Source organism: Triticum aestivum, chromosome 5A, assembly GCF_018294505.1.
Source record: "Triticum aestivum cultivar Chinese Spring chromosome 5A, IWGSC CS RefSeq v2.1, whole genome shotgun sequence".
NCBI classification, from domain to species: Eukaryota; Viridiplantae; Streptophyta; class Magnoliopsida; order Poales; family Poaceae; genus Triticum; species Triticum aestivum.
Window position 1 is genome coordinate 535,466,272 of NC_057806.1, and position 22,772 is coordinate 535,489,043.

Here is a 22,772-nt window from a genome sequence, read left to right on the forward strand (position 1 = left end):
TTTATGTCTCGACCATTTCGAGACTCCTCGTCATGTCCGTGATCACATCCGGGACTCTGAACAAACTTTGGTACATCAAAATATATAAACTCATAATGAAACTGTCATCGTAACGTTAAGCGTGCGGACCCTACGGGTTCGAGAACAATGTAGACATGACCGAGACATGTCTCCAGTCAATAACCAATAGAAGAACCTGGATGCTCATATTGGCTCCTACATATTCTACGAAGATCTTTATCGGTCAGACCGCATAACAACATACGTTGTTCCCTTTGTCATTGGTATGTTACTTGCCCGAGATTCGATCATCGGTATCTCAATACCTAGTTCAATCTCGTTAACGACAAGTCTCTTTACTCGTTTCGTAATACATCATCTCGCAACTAACTCATTAGTTGCAATGCTTACAAGGCTTATGTGATGTGGATTACCGAGAGGGCCCAGAGATACCTCTCCGACAATCGGAGTGACAAATCCCAATCTCGGAATACCCAACCCAACATGTACCTTTGGAGACACCTGTAGAGCTCCTTTATAATCACCCAGTTACGTTGTGATGTTTGGTAGCACACAAAGTGTTCCTCCGGCAAACGGGAGTTGCATAATTTCATAGTCATAGGAACATGTATAAGTCATGAAGAAAGCAATAGCAACATACTAAACGATCGGGTGCTAAGCTAATGGAATGGGTCATGTCAATCACATAATTCTCCTAATGATGTGATCCCGTTAATCAAATGACAACACATGTCTATGGTTAGGAAACATAACCATCTTTGATTAACGAGCTAGTCAAGTAGAGGCACAGTAGTGACGTTTAGTTTGTCTATGTATTCACTCAAGTATTTTGTTTCCGGATAATACAATTCTAGCATGAATAATAAACATTTATCATGATATAAGGAAATAAATAATAACTTTATTATTGCCTCTAGGGCATATTTCCTTCATAATTGTCCATCAAATTGCTTCTCATGGAAGAACCAAAAATATCTCATGCTACTGTTTTTCTTTCCTGTGAAGTGGATCGTTAATCCTTTGCTCATATTGCTTTAGGAAAAATGGCGCCACCACCACCACCACTATGTCGACTGTGCAAGTCAAGGTGCGCCAGCAGCCTTACAACTGGCAAGCTGTTCGGCATCTACTTCCAGCCGGGTTTTCGTCATGCGGCGGTAAGAAATTAGATGAAATGTAATAACTATTTTATTTTTAGTGTTGGCATTATTGCATTGTGTCATTTTGCTTATTTTACATAGATCGTCCCATGCAATGTGAGGTTGAAATTGAACAAGCTGATAGGAGACAATGTGACATTTGAGGCTCCTGGGGGGCCGTACACTATGGAGGTCGAGAAAGGACACAATATGTCGCAGATTGGAGGAGATGGGTGGGCCTGTTTTGTCGCTCGCATGCGTCTTACTGGTGGTGAGTTGATCAGCTTCTCCTTCAGAGCAGCAAGACCCAAGCTGGCTGTCATTTATCTCAACCTGGTGGAAGATGATGAAGATGACGAAGATGATGAAGATAATGAGGACCCACTCGATGAAGATGATGAGGACCCACTTCATGAAGCCATCGTAGCTCAAAGAACAAGGCTGAGCGAGGAGGAGGTGTCCAACCTGTGGGACATAATTCCACCACGTGCTGACTTTGTCGGGGTGCCATTCGTGACCCGCCTGACAAATACCATGGTTGATCGACATGATATGGTATGTTATACTTACAAATGCAAATTATCCAATGAAATACTTAGTGTACAGTCCAATGATATGGTATGTTGTGTGGAATCTAGTCGATGATATGTTTTAGTGTAGAGTTTGATCACATGCTTATTAGTGTAGAATCTAAGGAAACTATTAATAGTGTAGATAATCCATATGTACTTATTTGCAAGGCTATTTATTACTTGAAATGTTTTTGTTATTCAGAAATTGGCAAAGAGCATATCTGTGAGTTATGGTATTGAGCCTGATGAAGAAGGCTCAGCTGGACTACGCCTTACTGCAAGGGGCTCCGTCACAACCTGTACTTATCGCGTGGATACGGACGGTCGCACACACTTAAACTCGTTTGGGTGGAAGAAATTCCTTGATGGCAAGAATCTTCGTGTTGGACAGGCCATCCTAATTACTATCAGGAACACCAACCGCCCAGGCTTGAGGATGATGATTGTCTTCGATATCATCTAGAACTACATATGTGTGTGTGGCTATATCATCTAGAACTACATATGTGTGTGTGGCTATATCACCTAGAACTACATATGATGATCGTCGTCAATATCATCTAGAACTACATATGATGATCGCCATTGATATGACCTTGTACTGCTTGAGGATGCATGTTGACTATGCATGAAATTGTTATCTAGTACTCCCTTCATTCCAAATTACTCGTCGTGGTTTGAACTAAAACCACGACGAGTAATTTGGAACAAAGGGAGTACTACCCAGTAATGGTTTATGAATTTGATATCTACTAGCAGTACCTAGTATCTAGTATCTGAAAGGGAAACTGAAAGGGAAAGGGGTACGGGGGGAAAATGGTGAAAGATATAGCAGTAGCGAGGGACTGCGAAATCGCTACAGCTAAGTAATAGTAGTGCGTTCATAAAAAGCGTTGTTGATATCGTCAACAGTAGTAGCGCGGGTAAGGATCGCGCTACTACTATAAGTTAGCTGTAGCGCCTTATTAGTAGCGCGGCCACCCGCACTGCTGCTAGCCTCAAAACCCGCGCTACTACTAGGGTTTTCCCTAGTAGTGGTTTGTCATTTGCTCTAGTGCTTCACTTATATCTTTTAGAGCATGGTGGTAGTTTTATTTTGAAGAAATAGATGAACTCTCATGCTTCACTTAGATTATTTTGAGAGTCTTAATAGCATGGTAATTTGCTTAAAATCCTAATATGCTAGGTATTCAAGAATAATAAAACTTTCTTATGAGTGTGTTGAATACTAAGAGAAGTTTGATGCTTGATGATTGTTTTGAGATATGGGGGTAATAATATCAAAGTCGTGCTAGTTGAGTAGTTGTGAAATTGAGAAATGCTTGTGCTGAAGTTTGCAAGTCCCGTAGCATGCACGTATGGTAAACGTTATGCAACAAATTTGAAACATCAGGTGTTATTTGATTGTCTTCCTTATGAGTGGCGGTCGGGGACGAGCGATGGTCTTTTCCTACCAATCTATCCCCCTAGGAGCATGCGCGTAGTACCGAGGTTTTTGATGACTTGTAGATTTTTGCAATAAGTATGTGAGTTCTTTATGACTAATGTTGAGTCCATGGATTATACACACTCTCACCCTTCCATCATTGCTAGCCTCTTCGGTACAGTGCATTGCCCTTTCTCACATTGAGAGTTGGTGCAAACTTCGCCGGTGCATCCAAACCCCGTGATATGATACGCTATGTCACACATAAACCTCTTTATATCTTCCTCAAAACAGCCACCATACCTACCTCTTATGGCATTTCCATAGCCATTCTGAGATATATTGCCATGCAACTTTCCACCATTCTGTTTATTATGACATGCATCATCATTGTCATATTGCTTAGCATGATCATGTAGTTGACATAGTATTTGTGGCAAAGCCACCATTCATAATTCTTTCATACATGTCACTCTTGGTTCATTGCATATCCCGGTACACCGCCGGAGGCATTCATATAGAGTTATCTTTGTTCTAGTATCGAGTTGTAATCATTGAGTTGTAAATAAGTAGAAGTGTGATGATCATCATTATTAGAGCATTGTCCCAAGTGAGGAATAAAAAAAAGAAAGGCCATAAAAAAAGAGAAGGCCCAAAAGAGAGAGAGAAAGGCCATAAAAAAGAAAATGCCCAAAAAATGAGAGAAAAAGAGAGAAGGGACAATGTTACTATCCTTTTACCACACGTGTGCTTCAAAGTAGCACCATGATCTTCATAGTAGAGAGTCTCTCATGTTATCACTTTCATATACTAGTGGGAATTTTTCATTATAGAACTTGGCTTGTATATTCCAGCAATGGGCCTCCTCAAGTGCCCTAGGTCTTCGTGAGCAAGCAAATTGGATGCACACCCACTTAGTTTCTTTTGTTGAGCTTTCATACATTTAGAGCTCTAGTGCATCCGTTGCATGGCAATCCCTACTCCTTGCATTAACATCAATCGGTGGGCATCTCCATAGCCCATTGATTAGCCTCGTTGATGTGAGACTTTCTCCTTTTGTCTTCTCCACATAACCCCCTCATTATTCTATTCCACCCATAGTGATATATCCATGGCTCGCGCTCATGTATTGCGTGAAAGTTTATGAATTTGAGATTACTAAAGTATGAAACAATTGCTTGGCTTGTCATCGGGGTTGTGCATGATGAGAGCACTCTTGTGTGACGAAAATGAAACATGACTAAACTATATGATTTTGTAGGGATGAACTTTCTTTGGCCATGTTATTTTGAGAAGACATAATTGCTTAGTTAGTATGCTTGAAGTATTATCATTTCTATGTCAATATGAACTTTTGTCTTGAATCTTTCGGATCTGAATATTCATACCACAATTAAGAAGAATTACATTGAAATTATGCCAACTAGCATTCCACGTCAAAAATTCTTTCTTTTATCATTTACCTACTCGAGGACAAGCAGGAATTAAGCTTGGGGATGCTGATACGTCTCCAATGTATCTATAATTTTTTATTGCTCCATGCTATATTATCTACTGTTTTCAATGTTTATGGGCTTTATTATACACTTTATATCATTTTTGGGACTAACCTATTAACCCACAGCCCAGTGCCAGTTTCTGTTTTTACCCTATTTTAGGGTTTCTAAGAAAAGGAAAATCAAACGGAGTCCAATTGACCTGAAACTTCACGGAACTCATTTTTGAAAGGAAAGAAGCCCAGAAGACTTGGAGTGCACGTCGGGGGACCTGCGAGGAGGCCACTAGGCAAGGGGCGCGCCCACCCCCCCCTGTGCATGCCCTCCACCCTCGTGGGCCCCTCGTGGCCCCCTGACGTACTTCTTCCGCCTATATATCTCCATATACCCTAAAAATATCCATGAGCACAAGAGATCAGGAGTTCCGCCGCCAGAAGCCTCCATAGCCACCGAAAACCAATCTAGACCCATTCTGGCACCCTGCCGGAGGGGGCAATCTCTCTCCGGTGGCCATCTTCATCATCCCGGTGCTCTCCATGACGAGGAGGGAGTAGTTCTCCCTCGGGGTTGAGGGTATGTACCAGTAGATATGTGTTTGATCTCTCTCTCGTGTTCTTGAAGTGATACGATCTTGATGTATCGTGAGCTTTGCTATTATAGTTGGATCCTATGATGTTTCTTCCCCCCCTCTACTCTCTTGTAATGAATTGAGTTTCCCCTTTGAAGTAATCTTATCGGATTGAGTCTTTAAAGATTTGAGAACACTTGATGTATGTCTTGCCATGCGTATCTGTGGTGACAATGGGATACCACGTGATTCACTTGATGTATGTTTTGGTGATCAACTTGCGGATTCCGCCCATGAACCTATGCATAGGGGTTGGCACACGTTTTCGTCGTGATTCTCCGGTAGAACTTTGGGGCACTCATTGAGGTCCTTTGTGTTGGTTTGAATAGATGAATCTGAGATTGTGTGACGCATATCGTATAATCATACCCACGGATACTTGAGGTGACACTGGAGTATCTAGGTGACATTAGGGTTTTGGTTGATTTGTGTCTTAAGGTGTTATTCTAGTACGAACTCTAGGGCTGTTTGTGACACTTATAGGAATAGCCCAACGGATTGATTGGAAAGAATAACTTTGAGGTGGTTTCGTACCCTACCATAATCTCTTCGTTCGTTCTCCGCTACTAGTGACTTTGGAGTGACTCTTTGTTGCATGTTGAGGGATAGTTATGTGATCCAATTATGTTAGTATTGTTGAGGGAACTTACACTAGCGAAAGTATGAACCCTAGGCCTTATTTCCACGCATTGCAATACCGTTTACGCTCACTTTTATCATTAGTTACCTTGCTGTTTTTATAATTTCAGATTACAAATACCTTTATCTACTATCCATATACCACTTGTATCACCCTCTCTTCGTCGAACTAGTGCATCTATACAATTTACCATTGTATTGGGTGTGTTGGGGACACAAGAGACTCTTTGTTATTTGGTTGCAGGGTTGCTTGAGAGAGACCATCTTCATCCTACGCCTCATACGGATTGATAAACCTTAGGTCATCCACTTGAGGGAAATTTGCTACTGTCCTACAAACCTCTGCACTTGGAGGCCCAACAACGTCTACAAGAAGAAGGTTGTGTAGTAGACATCATCGAGTCAAGCCGTTGTTGCCTGCGGACACCGTGACGCATGCAGACAGAACCTACCATGGACGCAGCCACTCTCACCAGAGGCGCCTGGATAGACCATGCTGCTCTAGATCACGGTAACGGTTTTGGAGAATGCAAATGCTTATAATTTATCCTCTAGTATGGTATGTTTGGAAGTGCCATTGGTTTCATATACACATGCTTGGTCCAATGGTTCAGATTTTAATTTTAGATGCTTCACAAGATATATAAGCTAACCTGAATGTGAACACTGTTCAACACAATATAATGAGATTGATTGGTTCAGTAATTGGATTACTGTTGATTGTAAGAGTTCTTTTTTATACCGTACAAACCCTCCGTTAAGCATTCATGTTGATCCTGACGCCCCTCCTGGGAGAAAAGCACTAGGCATTGGCAACAGGCATATAGCTTCGCTTGATCAATGTCTTAAAAACAAAAATAATCTGAAAACAACTTCTGAACCTTAAATAACTGAAAAAATTATGGCCCATATCTCTATGACGGGAACCCTCTGTGTTGATGAAACAGGCCACAAAAGATAGAGATATGGTTTCAACGCTGGAATATTTCTGATGATTTACCAGGTAATTTTATTTATTAATGACTGTACTTCTAAGGAAATTGTGTTTTCTTTCTGCGTTGTGTCTATGCTGCTTGGGTGACATTGATAGTGTCTTCATCATGTTTTACACTTTTACGACAGAGCATCGTATCAGTGACCATTGTTTCTACACTATCCCTCTCTAGTGTTATCCCAACTAAACCACTAACATGGAATTTAGTCAAAGCTTGGTTGCATGTGAACATCATATTTGTCGGAATGCTAATCACAAGCATCTTTAGGTATGTGTCAGATCTACATATCATTTTGAGCTGAGCACTACTTTATGTTCAGTATAGTTGGTATGTACTTACAATTTGGTATATCAGAATATGGAATTGTTTACTCAGTTTAAAAACTTACTTATTTTATCATTATATACTCCTTCACTTGATAAAATATGGAAAACACGCTTTATTTTTTTCTTCCCACTATAAGAGGTCAGAACTATGCGCAAAGGAACACTACTTTAATCAGATCAATGCTTTTGTTTTGACAGCTTAAAGTTCATCGAGGGAGAAAATGTTTGTTCTACCGATGTTTAGTTGTTAAAATTTCTAATGAATATTTGTTGCAGTTCATCTGCTCTGTCTCTATTCATGGTCAATTAGTTTGATAGGATAATGATAAACCTGAATCATTTTTTAGGCTTTCAGAACATTTTGAGTTGAATTTTCCTACATGAGCTGTGAAGAAATCGCTCCTCGACTTTAAGAACGAAGTATTGGATTGAATGTTGTAGTCTTTCTTAAACTCTATCTGCTGCACTTTCTGATATTCTTTGTATCCTTCAGTTTGAAGTATATCCATGTTGCGATGGACACAATATTGAAGAATGTCGCAAATGTTCATGCTACTTCTGGGGCAACCTACTTCTTTAAGAAGCAGCATGATAGACAAGTATGGATTTCTCTAATGTTGATGGTATGTCAAACTTATAATTTACTAATTTTAAGTAGGACTAAAATGCTTGAGGGACTTTTTTTAGTTTTTGAATAATCACGTAGTTGATTTGTGACCGACAGCAATTCAATAGAAGAAGACGGGGATGAAGGACGACAGGAGGCAAAGATTTACGTTTGTCACATATGAGACACCTAGCCGCCCCTCCGTCGGATGGTATAATGCTTATTTTAACGTTGCAAAAGTGATGATCTAGGAGATGCAGTTAAGCAGTATAATTGGCACCCTCAATACTTAACACACTAACAACTTCAGTTGCGTTTTGACTCTAAAGCCCGAATATGCAAATTTGACTACTTAAATGTTCTTGCATTCAATCCTTGCTCATGGGTATTATTCCTTTGGTCTTCTTTCTCTGTTTATTATATTTAGAGCCAAATTTTATTTCTGGATGGCTATATGGACTTGCAGGTGTGAAGTGCCATAAGATGTCCACATATTTTTTTTGGGTCCATGCTTATATTTAGGCTTGCCCTGGTTTATGCACAATTTTGACACAGATAGTATTGACACGTGGTTTTCAGGTTGGAAAAATATTTATGGTGAGAGATTTTGACTTCCTGTGGTGTTCATGTCTCCCTAGGGCCCTGATCACTGATTTGCTACAAAAGAGACAAGAGAGCATAGAGGTGCCTAAGATTCTTGGTTTGTGCATTTAACTGTTTTATAATGTGACAGTATATTCTGTTTATAATGTGCCAGTATATTCTGTTTATAATGTGCCAGTATATTATGTCCACATACAGTTAAATATGGGTACATGTTCACAGCAGGGGGCGTTAAACTATTATAGGAACATGAGAAATTAGGAGTCCTTGTGATGAAAAATATATGCCAATTTCTGAACTTGAACAAAGGGAAAGTAAAGTATGCCAGAAGCTTCGTTCTGAGAGGAGAGAGGTGCCATCAAGCACGATGTTGATCAGCTTGCCTGGAAGACATATGATCGGAAGTACCTTCATTCATTTGTAAATACTCTTTGTAACTCACACGAGCACCAATAGAAGATAGATAACAAATGGAACCTTTTGATTAGTTCACTTATTTCAGTTTTTGTGTTACAGTAGGCATTGCATTTGGATAGGATTTAACTGATTATAATATTGTACGAGAAGAAGGGAATACACAGGATCAGTTTATTTCATGAGTAGTATAGTAATGATCAATCTCTCAGAAATAGAAAAGTAATGATCAAGACCTTAGCATACATTTTTCTTCCAGCAATTTGCTAGCTATTAATGTTGGCAACTAGCTGTCATCATGTGATGTTTCTTTTCCATGTTGGTAAAACTTAACATAGCTTATTGTTTACATGAGGGTCCATTATAATTATTGTAAACTAAATTTGTTCAACAAGGAGATGTCCGCATAACTTCATAATTGTTATTACATGACTATATGTTGTGAAATAACTTGTCATATGTCTGCTTTTTTTCATAACACCTATTCAACAATGAACCTTGTGTCAACTTCTCATCTTTCAAGTACCGTTCTGACAAACTTGTACATTTTCAGGTAGATCACTTTCAGTGAGTAAACATTATTTGAAATTTTAAAGGCTGGTATTATGTGCTTTATATTGGGAATCTGAAATGAATAGTTCTGACATATTTTCTTCAAGAGATTTTTCTAACTTATTTTGCTAATCAGTTTTGTAGCACTCGATATGTTTAGGCACTAGACTTATTGATCGACAGGAGTCATAGGATTCACCAACAATTTGTTATACCAGGAGGTTTACTTGTTCGGATAGAAATAGTAGCAAGTTGTGTATCTGACGTAGACATGTAAAGGAGCCAAACATGATCTGAATTATGTTCCTGACAAAAGATGGGGTTGGTAGGAAATCATTATTTTGATGTTTTGTTAATTAAAGTTTACCTTATGTTCTAACCGCAAACATTTGTGCCACGATTTCCTCAATGAGAGGCATAAGAAGTTTGTCTTGGTGGTCGGCTAACATGTATGACTATCACTATTTTAAAAATCTATTTATGACTATTTTGTAAAGGTATGCTGCAGAACCATCTATTTTTTAAATCTACGTAATGCCGTTGAGATTGGTGAATGAGTCTTCGGGTGCAAGTGATCATTTTTAGAGTTAACTACTTTACTAACCACGTTTCCATGTTTTCTTGGCTAATGATCATCCTTATTTGTTGTTGGAGCCACTGGAGTGAAAAGAAGGTCTCCGGTTTTCTGGTTCTACTGCCCCATTTGCCAATAGAACTTGAGAGGGGCCTTGGCGTGTGACGGGGTGCTTCATGCCCCACGTCTTTCATTACACATGCTTGGCATTTAGCATCATGGAGAGCAAGATGTGTTATATTTGGAACATGTGCAAACCGCTGAATCCACTGGACTGAGTAATACTATACACTGTAATATATTTAAAGGGCTTGCTGCTGGAGCCTCATCAAGTTGGACTTGCTTAGGGCGCTGGACGCGTTTTACCGTGGAGACACACGGGGCATGCCAGCAATTAACAAGGCGCTGGTGTCCTTGTTGCCGAAGATGGATGGGGCGGAGGAGCTCCGCGACTACAGACCAGAACCCTTGGGACCTTCTTCAACCCCAGGATGTGATGAATCGACATCGAGGTGCCAAACGACTCCGTCGATAAGAGCTCTTGGGAGTCATCAGCTACCTTGCTTGGTGGGCAAGCACCAGAGCACATTCGTGAAGGGCAGATATTTACATGATAATTTCATGCTCGTGCAAGGAACAGATAGGCGGCTTCATGTCTTGAGGGATCCCATCGTGCTCTTAAAGCTCGACATATCGAAAGCTTTTGATTACGTCCAGTGGCCATTCTTATTGGAGGTTTTGCATGCTATGGCTTTTGGACAATGGTGGATTGGGTGTATCTGTGGGCTCCTTGCCACATCCTCCACGAGAGTTATGGTCAATGGAGTCCCAGGGAAGCCAATATACAACAATTGTGGACTAAGACAGGGGAACCCAATGTCGCCAATGCTCTTTCTTCTTGTCATGGAGCCACTTCAGCGGCTCTTCCATCGGGCGGCTGAGCTTGGCCTCCTTGCCCCCCTTGCACCATCCGGACTACGGCACATGATGTCAATCTTTGCGGACGATGTCATGGTATTTCTTAAACCACACATGATGGACTTGCGGGCGTGCTCACTCATTCTGGAGATTTTTGCTGCTGCCTCGGGCCTCAAGGCCAACTTGCGCAAGAGTGCTGCGCTACCGATCAGGTGCACGCAGGACCAAATGGAGGTGGTGGTTGATACCCTTGGCTGCTCACTTGGGAGATTCCCGATAAGATATGTTGGGCTCCCATATACCATACGTCGGCAATCAGCAGCCCAGCTTCAGGGGCTGGTGGAACACATTGCGACATGCCTACCCACTTGGAGAGCTTCATCACTTCCGAAGAGTGGAAGGCTACTCCTTGTCAAGTCGGTGCTATCATCAATGCCAATACATGTGATGCTAGCAATGGAGCTCCCAGCCAAGATAATAAAGGCCATAAACAAAATTCTGCGAGGCTTTTTATGGTGTGGAAAAGCGGAGGCGAACGGAGGAAACTGTTCCGTTGCATGGCCGGCTATTTGTGCCCCCAAGTGGGCAGGTGGCCTTGGGATTCCGGACCTTAAGTGGATGAACATCGCCATGCAAGCCAGATGGCAGTGGCTCGCCCAGACAGATAACTCGAGACCATGGAGTGAGTTCACCATATCGTTGCCAAAAGCAGCTAGGCAGCTATGCAACGCGGCGATGCACAAGACGGTCAGAGACGGTAGACAGGCTTTGTTCTGGGAGGACAGGTGGCTGGAAGGATTCAGGATCGGGGAAGTTGCGTCGGCCATCTACTCCAGGATTCCCAAACGCGTTCGCCGGCAACTCCACGTCAACGAGGCATTAGCTAATGGCGCGTGGGCGCAGTATGTGGGTCTGAATTTGGAGGGGCCGATGCTCCTCCAGTTTATGGCGCTGTGGGAGCGGGTCCAAGGATATCAACTCCAGGAGGGAGTGCACGACCGGATCGTGTGGGCATGGGAGAGGAGCGGGGTCTACTCTGCTAGCTCGGCTTACGCGGCGAAGTTCTCAGGCAGGGAGGTGGTCCCGACAATGGCAACAACATGGGAAAATCGGGCCTCCCTTCAGTGTCGTTTTTTCACTTGGCTCGCGGTGCGGAACCGTTGTTGGACCTCGGATCGTTTGGCCAGGAGGGGGCTACCGCATCAGGAGGTTTGCCCGCTTTGCGACCAGGAGGATGAAACGATGAACCATATCATGCTTCAGTGCGCCTTCTCCCGGTCCTTTTGGCTGCAGATTTGCACGGCACTAGGCAAGCCGGAGTGGACGCCAACGCAGGACGGCATGCTACCATCATGGCTGGTAAACATAGGAGGGGACGGCATGCCGGCAAGGGACTCGCGGACCATCATCATCCTTTCCCTTTGGGAGCTCTGGAAACATCGGAATGGGATCGTGTTTGACGGCGACTCCCCGTCGCTTAATAGACTCTTTGGTAGGATCCTTTCAGAGGGTAGGGCTTGGAAGACGGCCGGCCTCATACGGTCGGACTTGGAACCCTTCTTTAGGTGGATACATAGGTGGGTCGGAGGTGAGGTGTAGTGTGTACCCTTGATACGGTGGAGTGGGTGTGTTGTAACACCCTCGGCGGAGGGCTCTTGTACCCCTGTTCTCTCTCTTTAATGCAAGATACGCATGCTATGCGTATTCGAGAAAAAAATATTTAAAGGGCAACACGACATTTTTCCAGATGAAACTATATCATTCTTCAGTTGGTCTTATTGTTTTACCAATTGCATTCTTTAGATGGATGTCATTCTATCTATTCAAATTATCTTTTGTATTGAGAGGATGACTGATGTATGGAGAAATAAGACACGACAGGAGACAAGTTCGATGTAGAAGAGAGGCTAGAGGGGAGCCTGGTGTTTGTTGGAAGAGAGAAGAAGGTACTTATGTTTGTGTTTTATTTGAACATTGCGTACAATGTCCTCATTTGTGGGAAGTAAAATAAACATACCTAACTTCCCTAGCCTCCCAGGTCGCTTCAGGCAACTCCGGAGGCGCCGTCGCGGCCACCTCGGAAGCCCTCCCACGCAGCGCCGTTCACCACGCCGCCGCCGGAGGAGGCCGGCCGCCCGGCGGACGGCGGCGGCGGGGCATCTCCGGCCTCTTCTGTTCCTTCTGTTCTCCCCCTTGGCGGTCAACTTCCGATCTGGCTGCTGGCTTTATGATCTGTCCATGGCTTGCCTCCCGATCTGGCGGCTACCTTGTGATTCTGGCCTTCCGATCTAAATGAAGTCCATGGCCTGGAGTACGGGGCTGGTGCGTGGATGCATCCACACGGCTGCTTAAGATGTGCACGTGCATGCAGATGCTCGGCGGCCGTCCAGGTGGCCGGTTACACATGGTCATGGCTGCCTGGAGTCTTGCTGTGCAGTGGCATGGTCGGGTCTTCACTGCTAGGCGGAGTTCCTGGTTGAGTGCACCGGCGGCTAATTGTCGCAGTGTATGGCGGCGGCCTCGCTGCGGATTGCGGTCACCATCAAAAGATTTTCTGAGAGTTTCGTCTCCGTAGATCTGGTGGTTGACGGCGAGATGCAAACTATGGACGAAGTCTTGATACAAAGGGATGGTTGTGCGGCGGCGATGGTCACATCACATGTAGCTGCTGGGATTGTGGAAAAGTGGTGGCGACAACACATGAATGACTTTGATGGTGGTGCTACTTGAGCACCCGGTCTTGAGCTCTGGGGTGAAAGCCTAGATCTGACCCGAGTTGGGTATACCTGGCAATGGCGATGCTTTTACGTCGTTACCTTGAAGGCATTGTTCAGAATACTCGGACTGATTCTTCAGGGTGAAAACCTAGATTGTAGCCTTGGGTGGCTGGATCCGGTGACGGTGGCACTTGAGTGTCGCTCCTTTCTTGAAGGCGTTGATGTTGAAGAACCTCGTCATCCAAGTGATGTCATGACATGGTCGGTGCAGATATGGTTATTGTTATAATTTGTTGATTCAGGATCTGATCGCTTTGGAGTTTTTTTTCCTCGCCTACATGCATAGCTTTGGTCTTATATGACTTTGCTATTTGCAGGCATGTTTTTGTGTGCGTGCATTGGTGTTGGCTGTGTGCATCCTAACTATATAGAGGCCGGATGTGTGCTCATCATGTTTGTATCTTCTTGATGCTCCATTTTGAGTTAATCAAATCCACCCTTTATCAAAAAATAAACATTACTTACAAATCCGTTTTTTGACCCGTGGCAACGCATGGGCAGTCTACTTAGTAGCTGATCTATTCGCTCACCGTCCACGGAGTTCGAGAACTCACTGAGGACGTCGACGATGAGTGCGAGAACTCCACGGACTATGGAGGAGGACGGCGGGCCGCCTATCCACCTCGAGAACGACGGCCAGGACACGCCTCCCGAGTCGATCCTCCTCGACGTCCGGGGCTACGTCGACGCCCGCACCAACGCCTACGCGTACCTCCCGGCGGTCCTCCTCAGCGTCACCCGCGAGGTCCGCGGCGACAAGCACCTCGAGTACTTCGTCTACCAGGCCGCCGGCGCCACATCGACGCTCCGCCTGCTCCCCGACCCCCGTCCCCTCGAGTCCGCCGGTATCCTGCGCTTACGCGAAGACGGGCGCGTCGGAGATGACTTCCTCGTCGCCGCGCTCCATGTGACTGCCTCTCGCTGTTCGACTCGAGGACCTGGACGTGGACTGGCAGGTGGATGCACGTCGACGAGCGAGAGAGGTTCTGTTACTTCCGCCCGAGCAAGGTGCTCGCGATCGGAGGCGAACGCGGCTCCATGGCCTGGGCCGACCTGCGCAAGGGCATCCTGACCTGCGCCCTGCTCGGGCTGGACGATGCCAACGGCGCCGTGCTTGGCCACATCCCGCTGCCACAAGCCGAGCGCAAGGGCAGGTCAGAGGACGTCTGGGGGTGGGACGTCGCCATCGTGCAAGGCCGCATCAAGTTCTTCGAGATGCGATTCAAGTTAAAGGGCCAGGGCCTCACCAGCACCACCGCCTTGGTTACCAAATGTTGGAAATCCACGGCATGGGAGAAGGCTGATCCCTGTCAGCAATGGCGCAAGGACTGCGGGCTCAACATTTTCAAGGTGCCGGTGGGGATGAGCCACCCGGAGTTGTCCTCTCATCTCCATGACATGGGGAAGCTCAATGGAAGAAGCCAACCCGCCATCTGCCTACACGAAGAAGATGTCGTTTACATCATGGTCAGGGCTGAAAGGAACCCTGACCTGAAATTTCACGAAGAAAATGCCGGCAACGGAATGGCCGAGAGCCGCAGAGCATGGATCCTCGCCATCGACGTGAGGAAGAAGACGCTGCGAGAAGTGGCCACTTTGGACGCGGGAAGGACGGACGCATTGGAGTTTTCCTTACCTTCAGAGTGGGATATCCAGGTACAGTATATGAGCTGCATTGAGTCCTCCAACAGCAACAGGTAACGGTTGCCACTCCCACTCAAGTAGTATTGGCTGGTTAATTTGCATTCCACAGTAACTGATTCTTCACTCAAATGAGCCTCCAAAGAAGGGGGAAACGAAAACACTATCAAGAATCCAACAACCCATATCATCTAAACTCATGTTCGCATAGCTATACCATACGCAAACCTCGCCTAAAAGGAGGGACAAGGAACTCTCCTTGACAGCACATCAGTCACCTCCTCGACGGCGGCGCCACGTTGACCCTCTTCCCGTTGCCGGCGATGGGTGCCTTGTCCACTGGCACAGAGGCCACCTCGGTCTGCACGGCTCGCCTGAGCACCTCGACGATCTCGCTCATGGCGGGCCGCTCCTTGGGGTTCTTGAGGAGGCAGCTCTGGGCGAGCTTGGCGATCTCCCGGGCCGCCTTGGAGGAGTACTCGCCGCGGAGCTTGGGGTCCATGATCATGCGGAAGTTGCGGCTGTCCGGCGGGAACTGGACCACCCACTCGATCAGCTTCTGCTCCCCCTGCGGCCGGTTCCTGTCCAGGGACCGCCGCCCCGTCAGGAGCTCGTACAGCACCACCCCGAAGCCCCACACGTCGCTCTTCGCCGTCAGGTGCCCCTTCTCGATGTATTCCGGCGCCGCGTACCCGTGCGTCCCCACAGCCTGAACACCACATGAAAGAAAATGTTTAGGGGAGAAAAAAATTCATGCCATATATCAGCTGGCAGTTGTAAGCTTGACGTAATAATACGTGTGTTCTATGTCATGCTGACACAATGTTGATGCAACCATTTCAGAAATTGAGAGTCAAATGCAGAAGAAAAGGGAGGCGCCATTGACAAAGGGAGCACAAGCTTGTCATCAGGTACACATCAAACAAACAACATGCGTGGGAGCAAGTGCCACCACGGGTCAGCAACACTTAATGGCAGCCGTGGACCAGCTGAATCTTAGTGAAATGCCAGATGGTTGATGCAAAATGTGGTTGTGTAAAACTTGAGATTTTCTCATACTATCTGGGTCAGAAGGATTGCGACGTACCGCAGTTGAGACGTGAGTGTTCCCTTCTGTTGGCCCCTCCCTCGCGAGCCCGAAGTCTGATAGCTTTGCTTGGAAGTCCTTGTCCAGCAGCACGTTCGACGCTTTGAAGTCCCGGTAGATCACCTAGCAAAACAGAGGAGTTCAGATTAGATAATAAATATGAAAAAGAACTGATACTACTATATAAGAACATAATTCTGTACTGCATACTACTACAAGCCTAGAGAAACCGTCGTGGATGCGCGATTTCCCTTTTTCTAATGTTCCAAACAAACCTTGAAGAACACTAACGAAGGGCCTGAGAAAATTGAAGTCATGATCACTACTAGCCTTCCCTTGACAGCTGATATGTCTCAATACTCACCAACCATATGAAGTCTTGACTAACTACTTTATGCTTCAGTAGACCCACAACGCTTGATGCAACAGCCCCGCTAGGAGAAACCAAGTGGAAATCGGATACGTTGGCTGCGTGTCGAAGCACCGACGAATGTTGAACTGCGCTTTCAGAAAGTTCCAACAAAGTTGGCTGCCTGGAATCTCACAGGCACGTAGTGGTGGGGTACTGAACATGACTTCTCCTAGCATGCTTTCTTAGCCTATTCAACTTCAGGATTTTGTGGTCCTTGACTGAACTTCAGGAATCTCACACCCCCGTGGTGGTGCAAATTCTAGTGCGTGTCGTTGACCCCCTACCATCATCTCTTGCTATAGATCATACATGGATGCACGGCTCAAACACTAGACAGCACAGCAACCCATTTCTGAAGGCTGAATACTAAGAAAACGGCAGATTCTGAAGATGATGCTGCCTTGATTTTGTTTGGCACCACTGGTGCAGCCTTGCGGTTGGGTTGCGACACTCACAAAAATTACCAAGGGGATTTCTTTGCAAGATGGTAAATGAAATTTTGGAAGGAACTATCAAACAGCTGAACAATGATGTGTTTTTTTAATTGTGAACAATGATGTCTGAAGTATACCTGAAGTTCCAGCCCTTCATGGAGGTAAGCCAATCCTTCAGCGGCACCCAAGATAATCTGAAGCCTTCTGTTCCACGAGAGAGCAGGATGGGTTCGGCTGAACAAGTGATCTTCCAGGCTCTTGTTGGGCATGTACTCATAGACCAGCAATCTTTGGGCTCCCCTTTCACCATCAACGGCACAATACCCGAGAAGCTTTACAAGATTTGGGTGCTCAAGAACTCCAAGGAACTGTACTTCTGCCAACCACTGCTTATGTCCCTGGCAGGACAAAAAATATGTAGAAACTATTAGGAACTGACAAATATTGATATATAAAAACATTGAAAACTGACTGCTCATTTGACGAGCAATTAAGAAAAAGTCATGGCGCTAACATTAAATAGTAGTCTAGTCTTACAACGCGAAGTAAACATCGAAAACTAAGCAATTCGAATTTGTGCCTTGCAAAAATTCCCTTTTTCAACCGGTCAAGGAAGAAGCAGTAGCTCAGTCAGTAGAAGAATATCAAATTTGAATACGCAAACATAAGAATATGGTGCCGGACGAAGTCTTATGCTGCTAGCAGATTATTCGTAAGCAAGCAATGGATAAATAGGCACGAAGAATTGAAAACTCTAGGTTTCTAGCTGACCTTTCTTTTCTAGGTACATGAACCAGGATTTGGTCTCAAAGTGAATAGTAGTCAACTAAGAACAGCAACATTAGCGTAATGGTTTGCCCTCAAGAACACTTCATTATGGCCGTTTGTCTCCTTTGATTGGGCAAATTGGATACCGCAATGCTGAACGTACATGCAAGGTTGGTATACATCCTTTTCCGGGCTCCATATTTCTCCTGCGTGCCACACAAAGTGGGGCACCGTTTACTTGTAATGTTTATTCAACTCAGCATTAGTAGTATACTTATCTATATATTTGAAACAAAATATTATATCAGGGTTCAAGATGCCAGAATGTTAGGATAAATATTATATCCTACCATTTGTTAGCATTTGGTTTTTGATGGATAAAATACTAGCATGCGTATGTTCTCATTAATCATATACTCAATCATAGCAATGTGTTCCCCAGGAGCTGAACTGCTCCAAAATGATTGAAGTACTCTTTGATAAAATTTAGTAAATCTGGCCGCTACACCCCAATTGCAAAATCAACCTAGACTATAATAGTCAATATCTGATCCTTGAAAGTCCTGCATTTCCCCTCCCTTTTTCGCCTTTTCCTAACAAACTTTCTACAAATTGCAGATAAGCTCTAACCTCCGAGTATAGTAGTCAAAGAGACCAATTTCAAGACTTTGCAACCCAGAAATGCCTCCTCCTTTCCCTGCCAGCTCAAAAAGGACTAATGTGCCTTTGCTTTCTATGGATCAACCACACTTCAACAGATTTTCCATGAATCTGTTAATAATCCCTTGCACTTCTAGTCGGCGACTCGGTGCGCATGGTGGAACACTTGGTCAAATTTGGCAAGAGCACACACTACGCGTGCACATAAATACAAATTTTTGGGTTGAAAAAGTGGCCGAGTTCACTGGAAGCTCTCTGCCTACATTTTCTGGTCGTCCCCAATAGGACATCGGCCATTGAGCGGTGCCAAGATGAAATTTTTTGAGCAAATTCTCAAAAAACTAATTTTGATCGGAAGCAAATTCTCAAAATAAGTGGGATGCTTCTTTGTCCGGAGCAAATTTCTTTAGATTTATTTAGTCACATTCTGATCCCCCCAAAACTCTGACGAAACTGGGTGTGCGTAAATAATTGGATGCTGAATCACGCGGGGAGCAGAGCAGAATAGGAAACTACGCAATTCGCTCGTAGATGGCGCCATGGCGGCATGGGTGGATGGTAGAGGGAACGTGCGTGCGTACCTGGAGGCCGCGCGTGTTGAGGCGCTTGACGGCGACGGCGATGCGGTCGGCCCGGGGGTCGAGCGGGCGGACGAAGCCCTTGTAGACGCCGCCGAAGCCGCCCTCGCCGAGCTTCTGCGCGCGGCCGAAGTCGTTGGTGGCGGCCCGGAGCTCGTCGTACTCGAAGGCCCGCAGCTGGCCATGGCCCCGCTCCTCGTAGAGCGAGGAGATGCTCCGCTGCGAGGAGGCGGAGCCCGTGGACTTGCTGGTGGGCCGCCCCGCCCCGGAGTCGTCCGACCGGCTCGTGCTCACCGCCGACCCGGTGGTGGTCGTCGTGGTCGTGGTGTTGGTCATGGTCGTCATCGTGGTGGCCGGGGCCGAGGCCGAGGAGCCCCGCCTCCCGCTCCCGGACCCCTTCCTCTTCTTGAGCCACCCCAGGCAGCTCATCTCTCGGCGCCTCCGCGTGTCCCGCCCGGCAGGCGCGTTCTCCGGTGAGCTGCCGCGGTGGCGGACGAGAGGGGCTCGGTTCACGCGCCGGCGCCGGCGTGCCACGGGACGACAGGGAAGGAGCGGTGCCTGTGCCGTCCGTCTCAGGGGAAGAGCAGAGCAGGGGAGAGCTGGGGAGTAGGCGTGCAAGGAAGGCTGGCCCGTGTTTTGTACTGGTGGCGAGGGGCGGTGAGAACGTGCCGAATTCCGGGAGGGGGACGGGGGAAAGGGAAGGGAGGCGATCGCGGCGTGGACGGAGCGCAGCGGGATGAGAAAGCTCGGCGCGGTTTCGGCGAGCCGGGCGCGTACTGCGTCCTATCCTGGCTAGCTGATGGCGGTGGAGGTGCTGCCGGACTGGATGGACTGCTGCCTGATGATGTGCTCTGCCCCGGCCGGGTGGGGTGCCGCCTTTTGTGCGGAACCGGGTTGGGGCACGCGGTGTGGAGGGGCCTCCCGGCGGACGGGGACGGGTCCGGGCGACTCCAAGCCCGGGCTTGTCCCTCGCGCTGTCCCGTCCCCGTCGCACCGGTTTCTGCTCCGCGTTCTCACGCGACGCGACGCACCTCCGACCGTCCTTCACTGTTGGCGACCGGTCGGACGGTGACGGGAGGCCTCGCCGGCCACGCTGATAGCCAAAATCACCCCATCCGAGCGTGTGTACCCGCCTGAACTGAGCAGCTTTACAGCAAGGCCAGGAGATTACGGCGAGACCAATCGCAGATGGATCGCATGGTCGAAACCCCGGCGGATGCACGACACCTCGACTCGACGAGACACGACGCTCCGGCCACTCATGCGTGATGCGCGCGCTCCATTCCACTGTGTCTCTGACTGCACGCCGCAAGATTCACCTCGAAGCGTGCGTGTCTCGCCCCTTCCACGGGTTGCGCGTGCGTGCGTTGCATTCGCACACCAAAGAATTCAGTGGATCATCTCAAAAAAGAAAAAAGAAAAAGTGGAGGCATGCATTTCATTCTCTTTAGACCAGCTTTGACGTGGCATCACATACTTGCTAGACTGCACTACACAAGTACTGAAGTACCCATGATGAACCCCCTAAAAAAAAGAAGTACCCATGATGAACGTCTTTTAGCAGTACTAGTACCATCATCTTCAGAATTCTCTACAATTATTTCAGGAGTTTGATGCTCCAACCTTTGCTGATCGTCGAAGAAAGATAAGCTCCAAGATAAATGCAAGTGGGATGGCAGAGACAGTTTTGTTCGGGCGACAAAACAGAGGTTGGTGGATGCATTCATGCTTCTTAACAATAATAAGCTGTGCAAAAAACGGTTTTCGCAAGTGGAGAGGTGACATGAGATACGTGCAAGAATTAAGGTACATGAGCGACATGATGACGCCACTTTGGCTTGCCAACGAGAAGCCATCAAGACGAGATGGCGGCCATACAACTGCGGCACGTATGGACCTGCGCATCATGACGTATGTGTGGGCCATGGTGGAAGAATAAGCAAAAAATTATCCATTGCATGCTGAATATTTCTTTAAAAAAAGTACATACAGAATAGATATACAAGCAAAAGGCATAATACTTGAGAGCTTGTATAGTAGTATGTTCTACTTTCTGCACCACGTCGCCTTGTCAGCATTCTATAATACAAGTTATATTAAGCTGTTAATTAAGTCAGATTAATTTATTTATTCTACAAACATTCCTGCCAGCTCTCACCCGGTCCACTGGTAAGACATTTTGGCACTGTCCGATTAGTCGGACACGAGAGTTTACAAGGTCCAATAATTTCTAAAGGAAAATCTAGTATAGTGGAGAAGGGTGTGTTGCGAAGCATACAATTATGCAATAAACTTCAACTGTTTCTTTCGTGTAGCGGGTCGTCGGGTCATAAGTTGCTCAGTAGATTGAGAAGAGAAGATGTACATTTGGCCTCTACAATAATAGTATACCATTAAGAGCTCGTTTGAGGGTCAACAATGCGCAAAGCAAAAGGTTCAAATTTGTTATGCCCTATTACAACAATGAAAAGATAGAACTGTCTGTGAATATATCTGTCTGTGCTTGCATTATGTATTGTTTACGTGGTGTCGGGGAAGGCAATGTCCATGGAGTCAATACAAAGTTCTTTTCTTTACAAGGGGGTCAATGCAAAGTTCTCTTTTTGACAAGGGGGTCAATGCAAAAGTGTTTGGGATGAAGTTACCGCCCCTCCTTTCCAAAGTTCTCATTTTTACAAGGGGTCAATGCAAAGTTCTCTTTTTGACAAGGGGGTCAATGCAAAAGTGTTTGGGATGAAGTTACCGCCCCTCCTTTCCAAAGTTCTCATTTTTACAAGGGGGTCAATGCAAAGTTCTCTTTTTGACAAGGTGGTCAATGCAAAGTTCTCTTTTTGACAAGGGGGTCAATGCAAAAGTGTTTGGAATGAAGTTACCGCCCCTCCTTTCCAAAGAGGGCTTTGCCTTCATCTTGAAGCTCGTAACATTGCCTTCATCTTGAAACTCATAACATTGCCTTCACCACTCACACTGCACGCCTTGGGAATCTTGGTTTAGCTCGGGTTATGGATTGCATAGAAATCGTGGTATTTTGTACCCTCATTGCCTTGACTAGAGTTTTGTAAATGTATTATGACATGTCTTCCGATATTTCACATATCAATGACGTTTCACACTGGATCCCTTAACGCTACCTCCTCTGGGCTTGATATGTGCTTCAAACCATGATACGTTTACTTCCGGTTTCCCGTCTCTTTTCCCCAGTCCACTAGGTTGAATTGCAAAGTCACCTTGGAGTACTCTTGTTGCCTTGACTCGAATGTTTAGAAATATATCATGACCCGCCTTCTCGGATTATGTACCTCAACTATGGTTCGCATTGAGTCCCACAATGTTACCTACTTTTGGCTTGATGTCTCGTTTGAGCTTGAAACGTTTGCTTCCCATTTTCCGTTCTTTTTTCCCACTTCACTAGGCCTAACGTTAATATAGCTTTGGAGAACCCTCGTCAACTTGACTCGATTGTTTTGAAAGATACTGTGACCAGCATCTCGGTTTTCACAACTCA

General features: G+C 45.9%; 1 protein-coding gene across 2 annotated transcripts; it reads right to left on the reverse strand.

The window, feature by feature from the left end:
- Nucleotides 1-15,391: 15,391 nt before the first annotated feature.
- On the reverse strand, nt 15,392-20,127 carry LOC123104561 (probable serine/threonine-protein kinase PBL19). 2 transcript variants are annotated; one of them, XM_044526436.1, is made up of 5 exons: nt 19,858-20,127; nt 19,271-19,820; nt 17,399-17,659; nt 16,416-16,538; nt 15,392-16,037 (listed from the first exon to the last, which is right to left on the reverse strand). In XM_044526436.1, the coding sequence occupies exons 2-5, from the start codon at nt 19,694-19,696 to the stop codon at nt 15,603-15,605; spliced, it is 1,245 nt and encodes a 414-aa protein (XP_044382371.1). In that variant the 5' UTR covers nt 19,697-19,820; nt 19,858-20,127; the 3' UTR covers nt 15,392-15,602. The 2 variants fall into 2 exon arrangements, with proteins under 2 accessions (XP_044382371.1, XP_044382369.1); XM_044526434.1 differs by having other exon boundaries at nt 19,271-20,127.
- Nucleotides 20,128-22,772: the final 2,645 nt, after the last annotated feature.